Raw genomic sequence first — 21,798 nt, 5'->3', positions numbered from 1 at the left:
AAAGGAGCACTTAAGTGCTCACATCCTCATAGTGCATGAACTCAGGTGTGTCACTTTATAAGTAACTGACATACTAATAGAAAGCATTTCTTATAAGAAGATAAGCCGCTGCACTCCCCCCATGCAGGGAGGTATTTCACATCCTTACTTTTATTATTAGTTTCAGTCTGTGGTTGTGCACATTGAAGAAAGAGTGATCAGTAATGCTCAAGTAAAAGCATACCTTTCATGTAAAGTGAGCAACTGTCACTAAAGATGTTATCCTTGAGTATCTGTGACTTGACTGTGTGTGATGAGAGCAAGTGACTGATGTTCATCGTGTGCAGTCATTACACTTGGGTTATCCTGCCGTCAGGCGGTCCCACAGTCGGCCAGAGTTTCAAAGTCTTGGTCCGGCGTCGGTTACTGCCGCTTCTTCCCTGACGTCAGTGCACCAGGGGTATATAAGATGCAGCCGATGCCATTTTTTCCAGTCTTTCTTGCCGTGCGGTGCCTGAAGCAAAAGCAGTTCGCAAGTGCTGGTCGGCCGACTCCTGAGATTTTCAATTCGAATTTCAGAACCGAAGTCTTCAATAAAGCTAAGTACCCCATTGGGGAAACTTTTTCTTGCCTCAGACCGATGTCAGTAAAAGTTAATAATTGTATTTCTTGTGGGAAGCAAATACCTCATAAGGATTTTCATTCTTACTGTATTCCATGCCTAGGCCCAGACCACGACGTCACAAGTTGTCAGTTTTGTGCTAGATTTAACAAATGCACTATTAAACGTCGGTTTGATTTTGCTCGCCATTACTTTGGCTGAAGGTTTAATTATACCATGCCATTGGAACAACCGACGACCGGAATACACAAAAAATGCAAAGACAAGGATAAGATAAGGACAGGCATCCGCGGCCCAAAACTGACGATGAAGCCTCTTCTAGGCCAGTCGCCGGTTCTCAGTGAGGCGCTTTCGCAGCCTCTGACACCCGCTACCTCAGAGCCACAGGCCGCCTCCGACTCCCACGTGGAGATGTCTAGGCCTCTGGATACTCAAGGTGTTGGGCCTACGGAAACTAGCCCTTCAGATGGGTCCGGAGCCGCTGAGCAGGCATCGGCTTCTGAGGGTGTTTTCAGACCTTCACAGCTTACCATAAAAACTACAGCCAAGTCTAAAACTCCATTAAAGACTAAGAAGCAAGTACAGCATTCACCTGGACAGGCGTCCATGCCTAAAAAACAGATGCTCAAAATGGCCGAAGACTTAATTACTCTGATCAGGGGTACCCATCCCCCTCCTGATAAAAGGCCTAGGCAGGATACAGACTATGATTCCTCTGACCAGGTTTCCATTTTTTCTGATTCCTCTTCAAACTAGGGATACTCTTTACCCCCCTATGAGGAGGACTCTGATGCTGAAGAATCGATTCCTTCAGCCTCTCCTCCTGAGGATTATTCTTTTGGAGAAACTTTACATACTATGAGGGAGCATTTCCATTGGGAGGGCCAGGATTACTCAGAATCCAAGAAAAGGCTCAGAGACTTTCTTTTATTACCTCAGCACAGACCCCTTGCTGTTCTGCCAGTGTTAGATATTGTAGATGATGTGTACTCTGAATCCAGTTTAAATCCTGATTCTTTGCCTCCTGATCCAGTCAAACCAGACAGGTACTACAGAGTCCCTGACTCCCACAAATTTCTTTATAAAATCCTGTTGCTGACCCAGAAACTATTTCCCAGGGTCCCAAAGGGGTAAAGGCTTCCACGGCTAAGAATCCAGTTCCCTCTGACAGGGATTCTAGAGCATTAGACAGATGGGGGAAGAAAGTTTACACTTCTGCAGCTTTAGCAGTGAGAGCTTTAAATTGCCAGTTTCACATGCTTAAATACCAACAATATTTAATGTTTCTGTTAAAACAGAAAATGGTTACAAGTTCAGAACATCCTGACTATAAGGAAATGCAGGAGTTATTGCATGCAGCTGAACAAGTGGGAAAACATACTCTGCAATGTGGTTTTGATTCATTAGAGGCTTCTTGTAGAGCAGCAGTTACAGGATCTGTGATTCGAAGGCATGCTTGGTTAAAAGAGCAAGGTTTACCTGATCATGTTAAGGCTAAATTATTGGATGCTCCTTTACAGCAGGATGTTTTATTTGGTGTTAAGGCAGAAGAGGTATTAAAGAAAATGGAGGATAAGGCAAAATCTATGCAAACAGTGAAGGATTTCTTACAGGTACAGCCACCTCGATTTATCAGAAATTGGCCTTAAAAGAATTGGTGCTTTCCAGTGTCAGACAGACCACAAAGAGGCAGATACAGACGCCCAAGAGGCAGATCTCAGCCCCAAGGCTCTTACAGACCACGACAGTGGTGTACTTCAACCCCAAAAGGAGGTGAAGACAAGTCACAACCTTACAGGAAACAGTCCCAATGACTTCCCCCTTTGAATGCCAAGCACTTACCTTTTGGCAGCTCCCTTAGGGGAAAAACTAGCACTTTTTTCTCAAAATTGGCATATAATCACCCAAGACAAATGGATTCTGAATATTGTGTCTCAAGGTTACAGGTTCCACTTTCACACTCTACCAAGGCTAAAAGGAATGCCAGACCTGCCACAAAATCAATGGGCCGAGGCACAAAAACAAATTACAGCCCTCATGGACATGAGAGCTATTCAAAAAGTGCCACGACAGGAACAAGGACAAAGATTTTACTCAAGACTTTTCCTGGTCCACAGAAAGGACAAAGCATGGAGACCCATACTAGACCTTTCTACTCTAAATACTTACCTGGATGTTCCGAAATTCAAAATGTTGACACTACAGCAGCTTCTTCCCATGATGGGCAAGAAGGCTTGGCTTGTTACTTTGGACCTCAAAGAGGCATACCTGCATGTCCCTATCAGACAAAATTGCAGAAGATACCTCAGATTCATAGCTGGTTCAATGCATTACCAATTCTCTGCACTGCCCTTTGGCTTATCTACTGTGCCCAGGGTCTTCACAAAGTGCCTGGCACCAGTAATTGCATTTTGCAGACAAAAAGGAATTTAAATATATCCATACCTGGACGACTGCCTTATTCAAGCAGAGAGGACATTCTTCTAAAGCATCTGGCATTTGTAAAAAGGTTGCTAATTTGCCTAGGGTACACAGTAAATGAAAAGAAGTCAAAACTAGTGCCCTCACAAGAGATAATATTCCTGGGTGCCAGCTTAAATACAACGGCCCAGACAAGCAAGGACAACTGACTCAGTACTTTCAATTGATGGCAACAAAACCCCAACTCCCTGCAAGAAAAATTCTGCAGGCCTTGGGATTCATGGCATCCTGCATACTACTAATTCCATATGCCAGACTGCATATGAGGAAATTACAATGGTACCTAAAAAGTGTTTGGACTCAACACTGTCACAGTTTGGAAGCAGTAATACCACTCATTCCCTGCCTACAACAGGAGTTTCGATGGTGGGCACAGGCATGTCACCTCAACAAGGGACAGCCTTTCACTCTACCCACAGCCAGGCAAACACTAACAACAGATGCTTCGGATTACGCCTGGGGAGCACACATGGCAGGAAAATGTATTCAGGGCAAGTGGACCACAGACCAAATGCATCTTCACATCAATCAAAAAAAGATGTTGGCTGTACAAAATGCCCTAACAGCTTTCAAGGACCTTCTGCATCCAGGACAACTATTATTAAAGACAGACAACACCACAGTTATGTGGTACATAAACAAGCAAGGGGGCACTCATTCTTATCCGCTATGCAGGCAAGTCATGACCTTGTGGAACACAGCTCTAACCTATCAAGTTCATCTACAAGCACAATTCCTGCCAGGAAAGAAAAACACTCTGGCAGACGACTCAAGCAGAAACATCATGGATCCTCACAAGTGGAAATTAAATCCACAAGTTTTCAGCATGATAACGCAAAAATGGGGGTGCCCAGACATAGATCTCTTTGCCTCCCCAATGAATTGCCAACTACAACAATTCTGCACAAGGACTTATCACACACAAGCATGGAAGGTGGATGCTCTCTCGTTCAGCTGGAAAAGCCTAAAAGTTTATGCCTTCCCACCACTGCCTCTCCTTTCAAAGGTACTCCTAAAAGCCAGACAAGAAAAAACACAGATGATCCTGATTGCCGCAGACTGGCCACGCCAGCTCTGGTACCCAATCTTAAAGAACTTAGCTCATGGCCCACCATGGATTTTACCTCAAACTTTACACCTTCTGACTCAACAAAACAATCAGATCCTGCACAGTCAGCTCAAAAGCTTAAACCTGGCTGCATGGTAGATTCATTAGTCAAGCAGACAACACCTCTCTCTAAAGCTGTTATGGATGTCATTTTGGAGGCCAGGAGGCCTAGCACCAGGAAATCTTATTCAGATAAGTGGAAGAGATTCTGTGCCTGGAACCAGGCTCAAAGCTTTGACCCTCTTGTCCCAAATATTCCTTAGATATTACAATACTTAACTGATATGCTGGACAAAGGACTATCTTTTTCATCCGTTAAGATCCACGCCTCTGCCATCTTGGCTCATTACAACACAGATCCTCCTATTTTCTCTCATCCATTGCTAAAGCAGTACCTCAGAGGGGCTAAAAACATAAGACTGCCCCGGAGAGCACCAACACCAACTTGGGACCTCAATTTTGTCTTGGAAAAACTAACTTTACCTCCTTTTGAGCCAGCCAATTCAACAGAATTAAAATATATGTCATGGAAAACTGCTCTGCTTCTGGCAATAACCTCAGCACGAAGAGTCTCAGAGTTACAGGCACTAATGGCAGTGGAGCCCTTCATCATTTTTCACCAAGACAGGGTTTCTTTAAGGACAAACCCCTCATTTATGCCTAAGGTGGTATCCAGTGTGGCTCTTAACCAAACTATTCACTTGCCAACTTTTTATCCAAATCCCCAGAATAAAGGGGAGAGACTTCTGCATTCCTTGGACATACACAGCCAATTACGTTTCTACTTGGACAAAACAAAAGCTTTCAGAAAAACTGAGCAATTGTTTGTAGCATATGCTGCAGGATCACAGGGAAAGGCTATTTCAAAGCAGACCATTTCAAAGTGGATAGGACACTGTATCTGGTTCTGCTACACACAGCATGGGAAACCTGTACCTAGTAACATTAGACCACATTCCACCAGGGCAACAGCCACTTCAACTGCCTACCTTAGAGGAGTACCTACCAAAGATATCTTGGAAGCTGCAACTTGGAGTTCAGTGCACACCTTTACCAAGCATTATCACTTGCCTCTATTCTAGATCCAGAGCTGGCTTTGCCAATGCAGTGCTGCAGGGTCTCATAGCCACCCCAAATCCTCTATAGAACCAGCCACCCTAACTCAGCTTTGGGATTCAACCCAAGTGTAATGACTGCAGCAATGAAACACGATGAACATAGTACAGTTTTGTACCTACCATAAATGTAGATGTTCAAGTGTATACACTGCTGCAGTCCAGGTTACCCACCCGCCACCCCCTCTTTCTTAGCTGGAACTTATCTATAACTTTCAACCTTATACTACCTAAGTGGTGTATTTGCTGGTAACTGAAGGTTTTGTTTTTTACCTTTATTGTATGTTTTATTAGCAATTTGTATTGCCTACCTATTTGGGAGCACCTGACATCTGGGGCAAGAAAAACTAAAGAAAATGGCATCAGCTGCATCTTATATACCCTTGCTGCACTGACGTCAGGGAAGAAGTGACAGCAACCGACGCCGGACCAAGACTTTGGAACTCTGGCCGACTGCGGGACCGCCTGACGGCAGGTTAACCCAAGTATAATGACTGCAGCAGTGAAGACACTCGAACATCTACATTTATGGTAGGTACAAAACTGTACTTTTTACTTGGCTTTCTATAACAAGAGCATCAATAGAAATCCATGATTCTTGCTAAAAGTTGGATCAACAGTCACACTAAATCAGTCTATATAGCTGCCGTTGTCTTACCCAAACTACCAGAATGAAGGACAGCAACTGCATATACTAGATGCACACAGATAACTCAGATGTCACACTAAAACTGATCAGCTTTTTAATTCAAGAATGGTAAAAAAAAAAAAAAAAGGGCTTACCAGTCAGTAAAATTACCTTGTCTTAATGGGTTGTCCACTCTGTTTCCTTTCACTGTGGCAAGTGTAATAAACATGTACAATGCACAATAGCACCACATTCCACTAATGCAGCAGCTACATCAGCAACATATTTCAGAAATGGGTCTGCACAGGATACTGTACAGTTTTTCACAAAGCCTGTTATATACACCTTCGTAAAACATTAGAAAGTGGAGGCATATTTCAGTGCCAGGGAATGCTTTTTCCATTGGTCTACCAGAGGAGGATCCTGTAACTGTCCACATCTAATGGGTACGCTAACATTGCTTGGGAATTTACCCAGGTGTTATGATTTACTGTTACAAAGAAGACAAGATATTTACCATAGTGACAGATTTTCACAGAGAGGTTAACATAGTAGAAAAGCTACAGCTACTAATATTACATGGTCTATTAATTACATTTCCCTATGATGGCCAGAAGAGACTCAAAGAACAGAATAAAGCTCCTTGAAGTGCTGATTATATATCAGTGCCTTATTCCCCAAGCAGGGTTCCATGTAATGCTTGTGTAAGATCAGAGCTGATCTCCAAACCAATTAGGGCTTAACTAATGAAAACTCTGGATGGGAATTTGGTAGATCCAGATTTTATGAATTACTGTTACAGTAACCTCTCTTTTGAAGATCTGTTAAGCGCTTAAAAACTGTACTTTCTATACGTAATGCATTCCATAATATTTCAAGAGAAGGTAATTTCTTGCTCAGTACTGATGTAGTCATTGGGACATATTTCATAGGTGTATACTAGACTAACAACCACTAAGGCCCTTAAAAGCCTAACCATGTAACCCAAATGTGACCCACAAATTTGATTTGTATTTGATTTATAGGGGGTGATTTATTGACTGCCTCTGTCCATCAGAGATATAGGAGCCAGGATGAATTTCTGATTACCCATCCATTGGTCCAAGTTGTACTTAAATAAGGATAGGGAATAACTTTGCTCCACATGGATAGGGAGCCTGTTCCAGAGAATGTAAATTCTCTGAGAAACATGTCTGTCTCTCCAACATGTCCTGTTTATGTTTTAAAGCAAAATTTGTGTATTTTAATCTAGTAGCTCTGATGCTGTTTGTTTTGCGGATGTGCAAAAGATTCATCAAAACAGGGTTCAGGAATGCCTTGTGTGCCAGGCAAAGATCACCTCTTAGAAATCTGTGTGATACTGAGTGAAAGGATGAGGCTTTGAGGCAATCAGTGTAGGACATTGTGTTTTCTCCCTGCATCCTTTTTGTAAGGAACCTTTGTGGACGCTTGAGTTGCTGCATGTGTGGTACATAACGTAGGAGGCATTATTCTCTATGATGGGCCTAATGAGGGCCAAGTACAGTGGTATGATGACCTCTCTGACCTACATGCCATGCCCTTGCCTACAAGTTGAGCAACTTAGGAGGATGTTCTTACTACCTTGGAAACATGTTCTTCAAAGGCCAGGTTACTGTCTACATGAGTTTCCAGATCCCCGACTAGTAAATCAAATTTTAAGGGTATTTTACTCATGATGTAGTTACCCGGGTGTTAGTCTTCCCAAAAGGTACTATAATGCATTTCTTGGTATTGAGTTTTTAAGTCATGGCTTTGGCAGCAAGCATTTGCCTGTATTATACCTTCCTGAAGGATGTTCTTGCCTTCGGGGGGATTTAATGACTGCTCCCAGTTTGCATTCATCAGTGAACTTGGTTTGCCAAAGGCCTTTGACATTGGCTTTGATATCTGAAAAGTAGATGCCAGAGAGGAGTGGGCCTAGCACAGAGCCCTGAGGGACTCCATTAGTGACCGGCCTGTTTATGGAGGTGGCCTCACCGATTCTAACCTTCTGGGTCCTATCAGTGAGCCAGCTAGCTAGTGAGAGTGTTATAAAGGGGTTTATACCTAGTTCTGTAAGTTTGTAGACAATGCCCAAGTGGAGTATTGCATCAAATGGTTTAGCCATATATAAGTAAGCAGTATGCACGGTTTTCCTCTCATCCATTGCCTTGGTGATTTTTTCAAGGAAGTCCACCAGATTCAGTAAGCATGACCTTCTTTTGACAAAGCCAAAGAGGTCACCAATGTCCTTTTTGATCATTTCCATAATTCTTTCCATGGCTTTGCAAGTAAGACTAGTCAGATTAATGGGTCTGTAGTTTCCAGGATCTGTTGAAAATCTTTACTTATGAAGGGGGATGACTTTTGCAGTCCTCCATTCAGGTGACATAAAGCCTGTTTTAAGATTATAGTTAAATAATGACTCCAGGGGGTCCTGATGAGTCATATTTTAGACTATTCAGAAGGCATCCTCAAATATTATTGGGGCCCACCAAGGCTGTGTTCTTGGCTTTAGTGAATGCAGCCAGTACATTCTCCTTATTTATATTTGGAGGGGTTACGTTTGAGGGTATTATTGGGGGGTGGTATTGGGTGAGAGGGGGGTAAAGCTGGAACTGAACTTGTCTTGCTAACAAGTTTGCTGTATCGCCGGGCTTAGTGAATGTGGCATCATTAACCACTAGTTCTGCCCATTTCTGTGTGCTACCCTTGAGGTTTCTGACATAGCTGTAGAAGGCTTTATGGTTATCTTTCACCTGGGAGGATATTTTAACCTCAAAGTTGGTTTTGCTTGACCTAATTAGGCCTCTTAGTTGCCTATTTACTTTGATGATAGAGGAGATTTTTTTATCTGTATGGGAATTACCCTTCCTGTTCTTTGCCATAAGTTTTTTCCATTTGTTGTATATCCTGTTTAATCTGGGATGCCATCAGGGTGGTTTGCTTCTGGGGCTAGTTCTCGGCTTATTTCTGGCAGGTACACCAGCCTCTCTGCAGATATGGCTGTACAGAGTTTCTGAGAGGAATTCAGCATAGGATGGTGTGTTCTCGGGGTTTGAAGTGGCATTGAATTTTGACAAACCAGTACTTAATAAATCATGATAAATAGTCATAAACAAAGACATTGGTAATCTCCAAACTCTGGACCCCACACAGTTCGGGTTTGTAAAAGGCAGATCATGTCTCCTAACCCTGATAGACTTCTTTGAAGCAGTCACCAAAGCCATAGATGAAGGTAAGGTGGTTCACACAGCCTATCTAGATCTTGCCAAGGCTTTTGACACCATCCCCCACTCTGGAATTATAGATAAACTCACTAAACTAGGTATTAATCCCTATGTCACAAGATGGGTTGCTATCTGGCTTACTGAAATAACCCACACTGTGAAAGTAGCAGACTCCAAATCCGACTTCAGACCAGTGACAAGTGGAGTACTACAGGGTTCAGTCCTGGGTCCTCTCCTGTTTGGTATCTACTTCAGTGAAGTACAGGCTAACACAGAAGGTCTTTGGCTAACTAAGTTCGCAGATGACTGCAAATTAGGAGCCATAATCAAAACTCCCTAACGATGTGGACATCGTACAAAAGGGCCTCACTGAGACAGGAGCCTGGTGACAAAGCCATGGCCTCAAGCTCAATGCCAAAAAGTGCATTGTCATCCCATTTGGTAAAAACTCTGTACCCATGCACTACCACATAGGCGGTAATCTACTTAACACTGAAAGTGTGATAAGAGACCTTGAGACCCAGGTGGACAGTAGTCTCTCCTTTGATAATCACATCGCCACAGTGGTCAGGAAATCTTTCTACGTGGCACACCTCATCACAAAAGGTTTCTCAACCAGAAAAAAGAGGTCATTGTTCCCCTCTACTCCTCACTCATTAGACCCATTATAGAGTACAACGCCCCTTTTGGTATGTACCTCACAAGACATCTACAACAATTGGAAAGGCTACAGAAATACCTCGCAAAGAGGATTACTGGCGTCAAACAGATGCCCTATGCAAACCGTCTCAAAAAACTCCAGCTTTACTCCATCACATATCGCCTACTCAGAGGCAATCTCTGCCTAACATACAAAGCTATGTCAAACCCAGAGCTGTTGGACATGCTCCACTTAAAATATTCCCAATCCCTCCGAGCTACACACTCTAGGGACCTAAACCTTGTCACCACAATAAACAGAACATGCTGGAGGGATAGATTCCTGTCCCAGAGACTTCCCATACTCTGGAACAGGCTACCTATCTATGTCAAACAGAGCTCCTCATTAGTACTCCTCAAGAAAAATATTGATGATTGGATGGGAAATAGGAAATTCACCCCAGGGATCACTTCTGTGGCTCTGCTTGACAGGGGCACAGGAAAATAATTTTCTTGGGTGACGAAAGACAGGGTACCTTTTTGGCTAGGCTTATATAGGCCCTAGGGCCAATAGCCTAGTACATACCTATGAACCTATAATAAAAGGTAATTTGCCTTGGAATATTTCTTAAGTTTTACTGGTTTTAATGGGATTATGGAGTTGTTTTTGATTTAGAAGGAGACAGCTTTATGGTCTGACTTTACCAGGGAGTATGAGACATGGGGGGGTGTGCAGCATCTTCCCATATTTGTGAGCATGAGGTCCAGTATGTTAGAGCCTTTAATGAGCGTGTTCGCTATTTGGTCAAGGGTGTTTGTATTTACAAGTCCAGGAATTTCTATGTCTGTAGATTTGAGGCCATGTAGGATTCCCAATCTATAGAGGAGTAATTAAAGTCTCCCTTGAGTAGGATGTTATGTCGACCTACTGAAGACATTTACCATCCAACCTATGTATTGTGAGCTTTTTTGGATATGGAGGATGACCTGTATTTGTCTAGGATATGGTATAGGATTTCGTCTGTGGTGATCTGCATGTGGAAGAACTCCAGCACTTTATCATGTTTGACCACTCTAGAGGTATGTTTGTTATTGATGTATTTTAAGAATCTGCACCTTTAGCTCTTTTCTGTTTAGCTACTGGTCTAAAAGTGTGGAAGGCACTGAAACCTTGCACTGCCAGTATACTCTGTGCCTCTTTAAACCATGTCTCGTAACTGCACAGATGTCTATAATCTAGAGTGTGAGGAGGGCTTGGAGGTGGTGTAGTTTTTTATTTAGGCTGCTGGCATTGAGCAGTAGCACCCTCAGGTTATGCTGAGCTGATTTTGCTATGTTGGTAGGTTTTTATTTGCTATTGCCTAAGCCAGTATTTAAAAGCCTAGAGGGAAAGGTGCAGACCATCATTGGCAAAGAAGCGTGATTTGTTGACCCTGCCCACCTAAGCTAACAAATATTGGATCCCCTTAGAATAACATCAGAAAGACACCCGGTTGTTGAAATCAATCTTTTTTGCTCATATTGTGGCATCATCCTCGGTGATGGTAACATGCTACTCAATGCCAGGTCTTACCAGACTGAGACACGTAGTCTGAAATCTCCATTTTGTCTTTCTTCGTATAGTACAGTGAGATACATCTCAGGTCTGTTACACTTACATGAACCTTGATGGAATCATACTGGTACCTGTGGTGTAATGACTTGAGTGTAAGAGAATTTGGTGGATCCTGGTTCCAGATAAGCGACTAACTGTTATCTTATTCGTGTTCAGCTTGGTTAGTGGGGCATCATTCTATCTTACAATGGAGTCCCCTATGATGAGAGTTCTAGGAAGTGTGCTTGCTTGCCTTAGGGGTTTAGTGTTTGGGGCGCCACTGAGACTAACAGAGTATGTGGTGTTAGGTGGTGTTTTTTTCTGAGTGTCTTTGGGCTTGCTGAGGCATAGCATTGACAGTGGATGGTCTAAGTGGTCTTTATTGTTTAGAAAGATTGCATTTATGTGCCTTAGCATGCATTAGTCTGTGTGTGTGTTGTGTGCTTTTTACAACCTGATGTGGACTTGAATGCGAGAGTTTAGCCTCCAGTTTCATTGTATAATTACATCTCTCACATACGGTGTCTAATTCTTTAAACATTAAGTGGTTGTCAATAAGCATAAGGCATTTGCTACATTGTCTCAAGATGCCCATATCCATCAAGCTGGCTGCAGAGAACTTAGGAAATTGCATATCCAAAGACACAAACAAACAAACTGTCTAGTCCTTTGAATTGTGAACTACAGGGGAGCGGTGAATTGGGTTCAGAAGGCTATTAAGGGTGCTTTGTTTGTGCAGACTAATAAGAATACTTTATTTGGGCAGATTTTGCTAAACAGTACTAAATTCTGCTGACTCTTAATGTTTACACAGAATTCTGCTAAATCTGTAGGTATTGTCACTCAAGGCCTAACTAGCCTCACTAAGTTTGTTGGCAGTCACTGTATTGCTGCTTTACAAGTTACAGTTTTAGGGACCGTTCCACAGATAAAATTTGCTTTCTAGGTGTTTGCTACATTACAGGGCACTGCTAACCCATGCAAACATGCAGAATTTATAAGAGTACAGAAAAAACAGAAAACTAAATAATGACCCCCTCTGGCCAATAAAATGACTACACCATGAGTCCTTTTGTGTATTTTCCAATTCAGAGAGATCTGGCAAATACCTCCTGCCACAAGATGAATAAAGCCAGTCCTCTTGATGTAAAAAACAGTCGAAGAGACCCACAAGTGCAGTGCAAAACAAGCCACTTAAACAAGTAGCTGGAATTCCCTTGAAGAAGGAAATTTCAAGCAGTAACAGTGAAAGGAAGAACATTTTTTGTACAAAAAAAATTCAATGAAATGCACTCATAAAAGCAGGAAACAAAAGTGATTATTGAAAATAACAAGTGCGATTTATCAATCAAAGGTACATAACTTTGCCTCAGTGGCACTGGATGCGAGTAAGACACTTATGTAATGCAGGCTAGATTTGCAAGCTTTGCTGACCAGAAAAATGAGCAGAAGACAGTATGTAGTAAAAAAGGTTTACTTAACAACAGTACTGGTTTGCTGGCTGGGCACTCAGTATCATATCTATGGAAAACGGTGGATGGGAAGAGTACATAAATAGCTTATACAACAGTTAGCAATGAAAATGGGAGGGAGGGAGGGAGGGACTTTGGAAATCAGATAATCATAAGGGATGTAGAGCAGAGATGCAACTTTATAAAACAACCACAGCAGAAGGGTGGTAGAGTTGTGAAATTTTCAAGGAAAAGCAGGCTAGCTACAGGGGTTAGCAATCAAATATAGGCAATGTTGGAGCTCCTTCAGAAACTTAACTAAATGTGTTATTGTGTTACGGGGCAGGAGAATGCAAGCAGTTAAATAAGCAGAACACAAAGGCACTGAGCACAAACTGGTACAGAGACAATTCTCTCACTATTGGACTTCTACTACAGTTTAAGGCACCAGACCATCCAGAAATTTACCAGTAACACTGTTTATGGGAAAAAATGCAGTAGTAAATGATTAAGGCACAGATCTGGTAGTAGTAGTATGCAGTCCTGCCACAACTGTAAATTAAACTACAAGACTTTGGCCCAGCAGGGTTTAAAATACAAACCAATAGCTTTTACACGTAATTCTACTTATGGAAAGAGAAATGCAGAAACAATATTTCTGCACTAAATACAAGACTTAGACCCCTGAACAAACTAAAAAATGCAGTCAAATGGAGTACAGTAGAAAAGTAGAACGTATCACCACACAGGTCATTATAAGTGTACGTCAGTATTTAAGCAGAATTGAAATAATTAAAATAAATTAATTCTCTTTCCTTTTTGTGAAAAGCTAGTTACTCAGAGTTCCACATCTCTCCAAGTCTTGGATAAAATACTTTGTTTCATCTTAATGGTCATCTGTACTGAAGATATAACTATTATTCAGAATTTACTCAGGTTATAATGTAATGAATACTGCAAGTGTAGGTGTTATTAATAAACCACTTAAAGCTGTGTTTTGTGCCATAGAGTATTTGATGTCATCATCTCAGATACTATTCCACATTATATAAGCATGCACTTCATAGGTAGGTACTAGGCTATTGGCCCAAGGGCCTAAGTAAGCCTAGACAACAAGGTTCCCTGGCTTATGCCACCCAAGAAAGTTATTCTTTCTTTTAAGTTACTTCAGGAGATTTTTAGAGCATTTGGAGCTTCATTATGTGTCCTTTATTCTGAGCTATCCACAGTCCACTGATCAAGTGGAGGACAGTTCAGACTGTGAAAAACCTTGCAAAAAAGCTTAAAGCATTAACAGTGATTATTACATAGATGTACAAGCTAGCACTTTTTTTGAATATAAAAATACTCCCTTACAAGTTTGTCTGTATCACCAGCTCATCTGTTAATGAGTAGTAGTTTGTCTGTATTTGATTCTTCCTTATTCCATCCTGAAACTTTGGTTTCTTGTAATGATTGACTGAAAAAAAGCAAGTGTTGCCGAAAGCGGTGCTGTGACAAAAGTGCAAGATGCCTGCTTTCTTTGCAAAATGAAGATAGTGCGAGTGTTGTAACACAGTGATGAGTGTGAGTGTTGTAAAATGAAGATAGAGTAAGAATGCAGCAGAGTTCCACAGAAAGGCAGCTAGAAAGTTAGTCTTGAAAAGCTGTGAGCAGTTCAGATCTTACATTGTTTGTATTGAGATGAAATGTCACTGAGAAGAAATCGGAGATGTTTATTAAAAGCAAGAATGTACCCAAGAAACTATAATGAATACAGAAGCTTTGCTTAAGAAGGCCTTTGCGAATAGATGCATCAAGAAGTGTCCTGAGGAATAAGGAATATCTGAGAAATTGTCCCCAAAGATGCTTCTAGAAGCATCAGTCGATGAACCAAAAGTCCCAGGTTGTGGTTGTTAGTGTATCAACATTAAGTTTGCAGATCACATACTCTCAAATATTCAAAATATGGAATGATTATCAGGAAATACAGCAAAGACACAGACAGTAGGAGCAAGCATTGAAAAGTTATTGAATTGTTTTTGAAAAATGTGCTGCTAATTATCATACTAACAGTGTTTCAGCTTTGTAATTGACACCTTGAAGCTAAAAGTGCAAGCAGACAGGCAAAATGATAAATATATTTTCTATTAATGCATTGCAGTGAAATACAGCATTGAATGGTTTACTAATATTTGCTATCATGTCTGTTTTTATAGAAGTCTACCTCATGAAGTAAAGAGAGAATCATTACTTTTGACAGAAGGAGATGTAATATATGTTTATAATTGTAAGAAATCGGAGTCTTTAGTCTGTGCATCTGTTCAGAAATGTATATCACATGCTCTGGCATTCTGTATTGTACTGCTGTCTGATGCACATGCTGTTTCAGCTGGTTACATGCAACTGGTCTCTCTCATCATTTAGGCTGTCTTGAATATCCAAGTTGTGAAATTAAGATTTTAGAACATGATATCTGTAAGTTTGAGTTATACTGATGTTTTGGTAATGTGCAAGTGATATAAATTGCAGTTAAATGCTAAAATATTTAGCCTAAACAAGGATGAATGCTGTAAATATGTCCATTCACAAATCCAAATGTTAGAGTACCCTTTAAAAGTATAAACATTATTTTTTTTCTTTCTTCAAACAGTTTTGTTGCTGTTTTATGTAAATCAGTGCATCTAGTAGGTTTACTTGTATTTTTTTATACCACAGGTCTTGTTACAATGGTTATTCTTCGAACATGAACTGTGACCACAGATGCACTTCACAAGGAACTCCTTTGTACGATACTTCTTCATCGTGAATGTGAACTGCCTTTCATTTTCACTTGGCCAATTAATGCAGATAAACCAGGGAAAATTATGTTTTATGTGAATGGTTTTAATAGCCTGCAAAAATACAATATCAATTTTTATATTGACACAATTTTACCCAAGATGACTGCAGGCATGTTTTGTTTTAGGTACTAATGTCAAGGAGGATTAAGAAGGTTTGTTCTAACTATGAACTGAATTTAAAGAAGTAGTTTATATATATATATATATATATATATATATATATATATATATATATATATATATATATATATATATACACACACATATATGTTTGAAGGACATTAATTTTACCCCGATATTTGCTTATACTGGGAAAACAGAATTCTGCAGCCTTGCTGAAGGAGAGGGTTTATTTTGTAATTTACAAAATTATATGCATCGTTTTCAAAAATTGTTGTTTACTTAAAACACTACAGTGGTCAAGTGAACACAAGACATCAGTATTTCAGCACTTCCTAGCAAGAAGAAAGCTGCTAGGTAGTTATATATTGTGCCATGTTTTTGTCCATTTTTGCACATTGTTCCTGGCTATGCATCTGCCGTTTTCTTTTTTTCTAGTTATTTGTCATTTGCACATATTTAAATGCTACTTCACCTCTTAAGAGTAAAGTCATATTTGTATGATCTTAATTTGAGCTATTTACCACATTTCATTCTTTTAAGAGTATAAAAAAATATTTTTCTTTTCCCACTTTGCACTCCTACCAAAACCAATTATAAAGCTAACCCCCACCCACACCCCTGCCTTCCATGTCTTCCCTATATTATGCCCTAAAGAGCAGTAACTGTTCATTGTATATGACTCATTTTTGTCTTTTTTGTCCACATCTGTGAAATGTAAACCCAGGGAGCATTAGCATAAAACTGTCTACATTAGTAGGCACTGGTAACATTTGAAGGCATAGTTCACCTGTGGTGAAAATAGTGGTCTTTTTCAGTCTCAGGTTATTCCTAATGCCACTTGGAAACGTTACACTGTTTCATTGCCACTACAGAGCAAGGCCAGATTTGCCAGATACAGTATGTGGCACAAAGGACAAATGGAATTTGGCATTCTGGTTATTTTTTCATCTGCCATGTAGAGAAACCCATGTCTACTAGCTTAAAATGTTGCTTTTAAAATCTCCTGACTGAAGAGTTTAGACTAGTATTTCTGTTCTCACTGTCACTTTGTCTGGACAGTCCTTAATAGTTTGTAGGAAAATGTCATAGAACTTATTTTAGCTCTTTTAAATGTTTCAGAATGGTTTGCATCATATTTTAGTACTATGTTGTGTCACTTCAATAAAATCACTAAGTGTGTCTTGTCTTACATTAAGCTAATTCATTTTGTTGGAAACATGTAGCATGTCAGGAAAGTCGTATGAGTGTTTTGAATTAAAAAATTATATTCTGGAAGCCTGATAAAACAATGTTTTGTTACTCTTGACTAGCACGGCTCTTGGTAATAGTTGTAGTTTGCAAAAAAATATTCATGTTGCAGATGCTTGTTCAGATACTTTTTATATATTCTCCTTTTTCTTAACTGTCTTTCCTTGACATGACAAAAAGTTAGCTGTTTCAGATGTTAATCAGCATTATACTGTGGGGGAGAAAAATGCTGTCCAAAAAAATAAGTTATTAAATTTAACTTCTCAAGTAAGGTCATCTTCCCTTCACAAGGAGCTTCCTGTGCCTGTTTCTAAGATGGAGGAGCCAAAGAGCCTACTGAGTAGCATGCGCATGCTTTTAGGACTGCCTTCAGTTTGTTTTGGTAAGTTCAGCCTGGCCTGCACTTTGTGTCCAGAGTGTCCATATGTAATTATTTTAAGATTTTGAGTACAGCTGTTATGTGGCCAAGTTGTCTTCCTGTTGTAATTGTGAGGATGACAGTTGTAAATAAGCACAAGTTGAGAATCTGAGGGTTTTTTAATATTATTATTATTATTATTATTATTATTATTATTATTATTATTATTAATAGTAATATTAATAAAGTAATTATTTTTATCGTTATTGTCATTATCATCCTTATTGTTGTTGTTATTTTCCCATTACTCCAATTACTTACCATTACTAGCCAGTCCAGGTATGGTGTGAATCTAAAGTCGTCGACTGAATACATTATCAACACACAAAACTTTGAACCTAGAACAATGAACATCCAAGCATCGAAACTACAAAAAAAATCTCTAAAACATATTTTTCGCAAGGGGGTAAGCCCCATCATACCCACCCTCTTATTATATATACTAACTCTGAGATTGTACAACAGATGAGAAAGGGTAAAACCCCACTCCCTGCTTATCACAATTTTGGGCATTCACTGTTTTTGGTTCAGTGTTTTGTGAGCCAACTGTGTGGACTGTCGACAATTTAAGGTAAATTGGTGTATTGCCTGTTTAAAGTCCAGTAACCGTAACTGTAAACCTTGAATTAGTGAGAATTTAATTGTGAACAGTGGGTGCATATATAAAGTAATTCTGAGATTCTGGTATCTCTGAGTATTACCCTTACTCTGAAATACAGTTGTCTCATAGTTAGTATATATGAACATTAGGGGTATAAGAGGCACAAGGGAGCTTGCCCCACTGCAAAAAAAAAAATGCTTTACATATGTAACAGTGAGATGTTCTTCATATTGATCACGGCCACAGTAACCTAAGCTATATGGGTTATATCCTGCATAGGATATAGCAACTTGCCAGCTTCCAAAGCTTCAGGGCACCTTTGACCATCCTAAATTGTTAGTCATTTCAAGCTGAGCTATCTAAAAAACAGGCTTTCGATGATCAGAGGTTGCTTGTGCTGATGTTCATCGTGCATACAGCTGCAGTAATCACAGATGGGTTTTCTGCCGTCAGGCGGTCCCTCGGTCAGCCGAATTCCAAAGTCTTGGTCCGGCGTCGGTTGTCGTCGCTTTCTCTTCTGACGTCAGTGAGGCCAGAGTATATAAGACACAGCCGACGCCATGTTCTTCAGTCTTTTTTGCCGCGCAGTGCCCGAAGCAGAAGCAGTTCGCAAGTGCCGGTCGGCCAGCTCCTGAATTACGAAAATTTTGGAACCGAAGTCTTCATTAAAGCTAAGTACCCCGTTGGGGAAACTTTTCTTGCCTCAGACCGATGTCAGAAAAGTTAATAATTGTATTTCTTGTGGGAAGCAAATACCGCATAAGGATTTCCATTCCCTCTGCATACCTTGTTTGGGCCCAGACCACGACGTCTCGGGCTGTCGCTTTTGCGCTACCTTCAATAAACGCACTATTAAGCGTCGGGCGGAGTTCGCCCAGCACTACTTTGGTAAAGCTTTTGATTATAAAATGTCGTCGGACACTCCGACTACCGTTTTGTCCAAAAAACGCAAGGAAAAGGACCGACACGCGAGGCCCGCGGTCCCCGCCGACACCACGCCAAAACAGGCTACACGTGGTCCGGTTCTCAGCGAGACGCCTTTGCAGTCCCTGACTACCGACGACACTCCTTTGGCGGTGTCCTCTGTACCCGAGACCGCTGGGACCTCGGCCCTTTCCCAGACTACAACCGAAGCCTTTGCTAATGTTGAGCCTACTAATGTGGACAGGTCCACCTCCACCCATGATGTATTTAGGCCCTCATCTTCTTTTTCCATTAAGGCCTTTACTAAATCCAAAGCAGCCAGGCATCCCACGAGGCCTGTTGCACAGGGCCCATCTCCTGGTCCCATGCCTAAAAAACAGATGCTTAAAATGGCTGAGGATTTAATTACTCTTATCAGAGGTTCTCAACCCCCTCCAGACAAGAGACCCAGAGTGGAGGAAGATTCCCCTCTTGGATCAGGGATCCATTTTATCAGAACATTCTGATGCAGAGGAACACTCTTACTCTCCTTTTGAGGATTCGGATGCAGAACAGTCCATTCCTTCTGTATCCCCTCCTGAGGATTTTTCCTTTGGGGAAACCTTGCACACCTTGAGGGAACACTTCCATTGGGAAGGCCAAGACTTTTCAGATTCCAAGAAAAGACTTAGGGAATTTCTTTTGTTACCTCAACACAGACCTCTGGCTATACCCCCTGTTTTGGACATACTGGATGATGTCTATTCAGAGGCTTGTCTTAACCCGGATTCTCTGCCTCCTGCTCCAGTCAAACCTGATAGGTATTACAGAGTACCCAGCTCTCACCAATTTCTCTTCAAAAGCCATAAGGCTGACCCTGAAACCATTTCACAAGGCCCCAAGGGATTGAAGGCCTCCACTGCCAAGAATCCACTTCCTGCAGAAAGGGAATCAAGATCTTTAGAAAGGTGGGGTAAAAAGGTATATACCTTGGCCACCCTAGCCATGAGGGCCTTAAATTGTCAGTTTCATATGCTTAAATATCAACAGTTCCTGTTATCTCAATTAAGGAACAAAATGTCTCAACCTGAACAACCAGATTTAAAGGAGTTACAGGATATGATGCATAGTGCAGAGCAAGTGGGTAAACACACCTTACAATGTGGTTATGATGCCCTAGAGGCCTCAAGTAGAGCGGCTGCTACAGGATCAATCATTCGCAGACATGCCTGGCTTAGGGAACAAAATTTGCCTGATCATGTGAAAGCTAAACTTCTAGATGCTCCTTTACAAAAGGATGTGCTGTTTGGTACTAATGCTGAGGAGATACTACGGAAAATGGAAGAAAAAGCCAAATCTATGCAAACTGTCAAAGCTTTCTTACAGGTCCAACCACCACGTTTTAGCAGAAATTGGCCTTCAAAAAACTGGTCCTTTCCAGCCACTGACAAGCCCCAAAGAGGTAGATACAGACGCACAAGGGGCAGAGGGCAATCACAAGGATCATATAGAGGCCGACAATGGCAAACTCCAGCACCAGGAGGTGGTGAAGACAGTGCTCAACAATACAGGAAGCAGACCCAATGACTCCCTCATTTCCATGCCAAGCATGTCTCAGCTGGCAGCACCTTTGGGAGGGAAACTAGCATTATTTGCAAGCAATTGGCATATTGTCACAACAGACAAATGGATCCTGGACATTATAAACAGAGGCTACAAATTTCAATTTCACACTCTTCCAAAAATGAGAGGCATGCCAAACCTGCCACAAAATCAAAGGGCAGAGGCACAACTGCAAATTTCAAAGCTCATAAGCATGAGAGCTATTCAAGAGGTACCTACTCAACAACAAGGTCAAGGTTTTTATTCAAGACTTTTCCTGGTACCAAGGAAAGGAACCGACTGGAGACCCATTTTGGACTTATCCATCCTAAACACATTTCTACTGCACCAAAATTCAAGATGCTCACATTACAGCAGCTTCTTCCCATGCTGGGCAAGGAGTTTTGGCTGGTAACATTGGACCTCAAGGAGGCATACCTGCATGTCCCAATCAGACAAAGCTGCAGAAGATACCTCAGATTTCTTGCAGGTTCAATCCACTATCAATTCTCTGCATTGCCCTTTGGCTTATCTACTGCGCCCAGAGTATTCACAAAGTGCCTGGCATCAGTGATTGCCTACTGCAGACTTCAAGGGATACAAATTTACCCTTATCTGGACGACTGCCTGATCCAAGCGGACAGCAAGCACATACTTCTGGAACATCTGGCATATGTGACACGATTACTGCTTTCTCTGGGATATACAATCAACAAAGAGAAATCAAGGCTAACACCATCTCAGAAAATAACTTTCCTGGGTGCCAACTTGGACACAAACACCCAGATGGCCTACCTTACGCCAGAAAAACAGGGGCAACTATCTCAGTACTTCAAAATACTAGAAAAAAGTACCAGGCTTACTGCAAGGAAAATCCTGCAGGCTCTGAGATTCATGGCATCTTGCATTCTTTTACTCCCGTGTGCAAAGCTGCATATGAGGAAACTTCAATGGTACCTAAAAAACCTATGGTCTCAACACAGTCACAGTTTGGAAACAATATTACCAATAATTCCATGTTTGCAAAAGGAATTTCTATGGTGGGCCCAAGCATGTCAAGCAAACACAGGCCTCCCATTCTGCAAGCCTCAAGCAAAGCAAGTCATCACCACAGACGCCTCAGATTACGCCTGGGGGGCGCACATGATGGACAGGTGCATTCAGGGCAAATGGTCCCAAAAGGAAAAGCACCTTCACATCAATCAAAAAGAAATGCTAGCAGTAATAAATGCAA

At 41.2% G+C, this 21,798-nt stretch overlaps 1 protein-coding gene across 2 annotated transcripts in view; it reads left to right on the top strand.

Moving 5' to 3' along the window:
* The window catches only part of MOSPD1 (motile sperm domain containing 1), a 765,007-nt gene extending 747,940 nt beyond the window's left edge, over positions 1–17,067 (top strand). For both annotated transcript variants that reach the window (XM_044057571.1, XM_044057572.1), the window contains exon 6: positions 15,545–17,067. In XM_044057571.1, coding sequence (XP_043913506.1) covers positions 15,545–15,576 — 32 coding nt within the window. In that variant the 3' untranslated portion in view covers positions 15,577–17,067. The remainder of the gene's footprint in view (positions 1–15,544) is intronic.
* The last annotated feature ends 4,731 nt before the right edge of the window (positions 17,068–21,798 follow it).

The sequence above is a fragment of the Protopterus annectens genome, chromosome 15.part0 (assembly GCF_019279795.1).
Source record: "Protopterus annectens isolate FY-2018-M chromosome 15.part0, PAN1.0, whole genome shotgun sequence".
Taxonomy (NCBI): Eukaryota; Metazoa; Chordata; order Ceratodontiformes; family Protopteridae; genus Protopterus; species Protopterus annectens.
The sequence above is the reverse complement of the archived record's forward strand: the minus strand, read 5'-3'. Positions and strand labels throughout refer to the sequence as shown.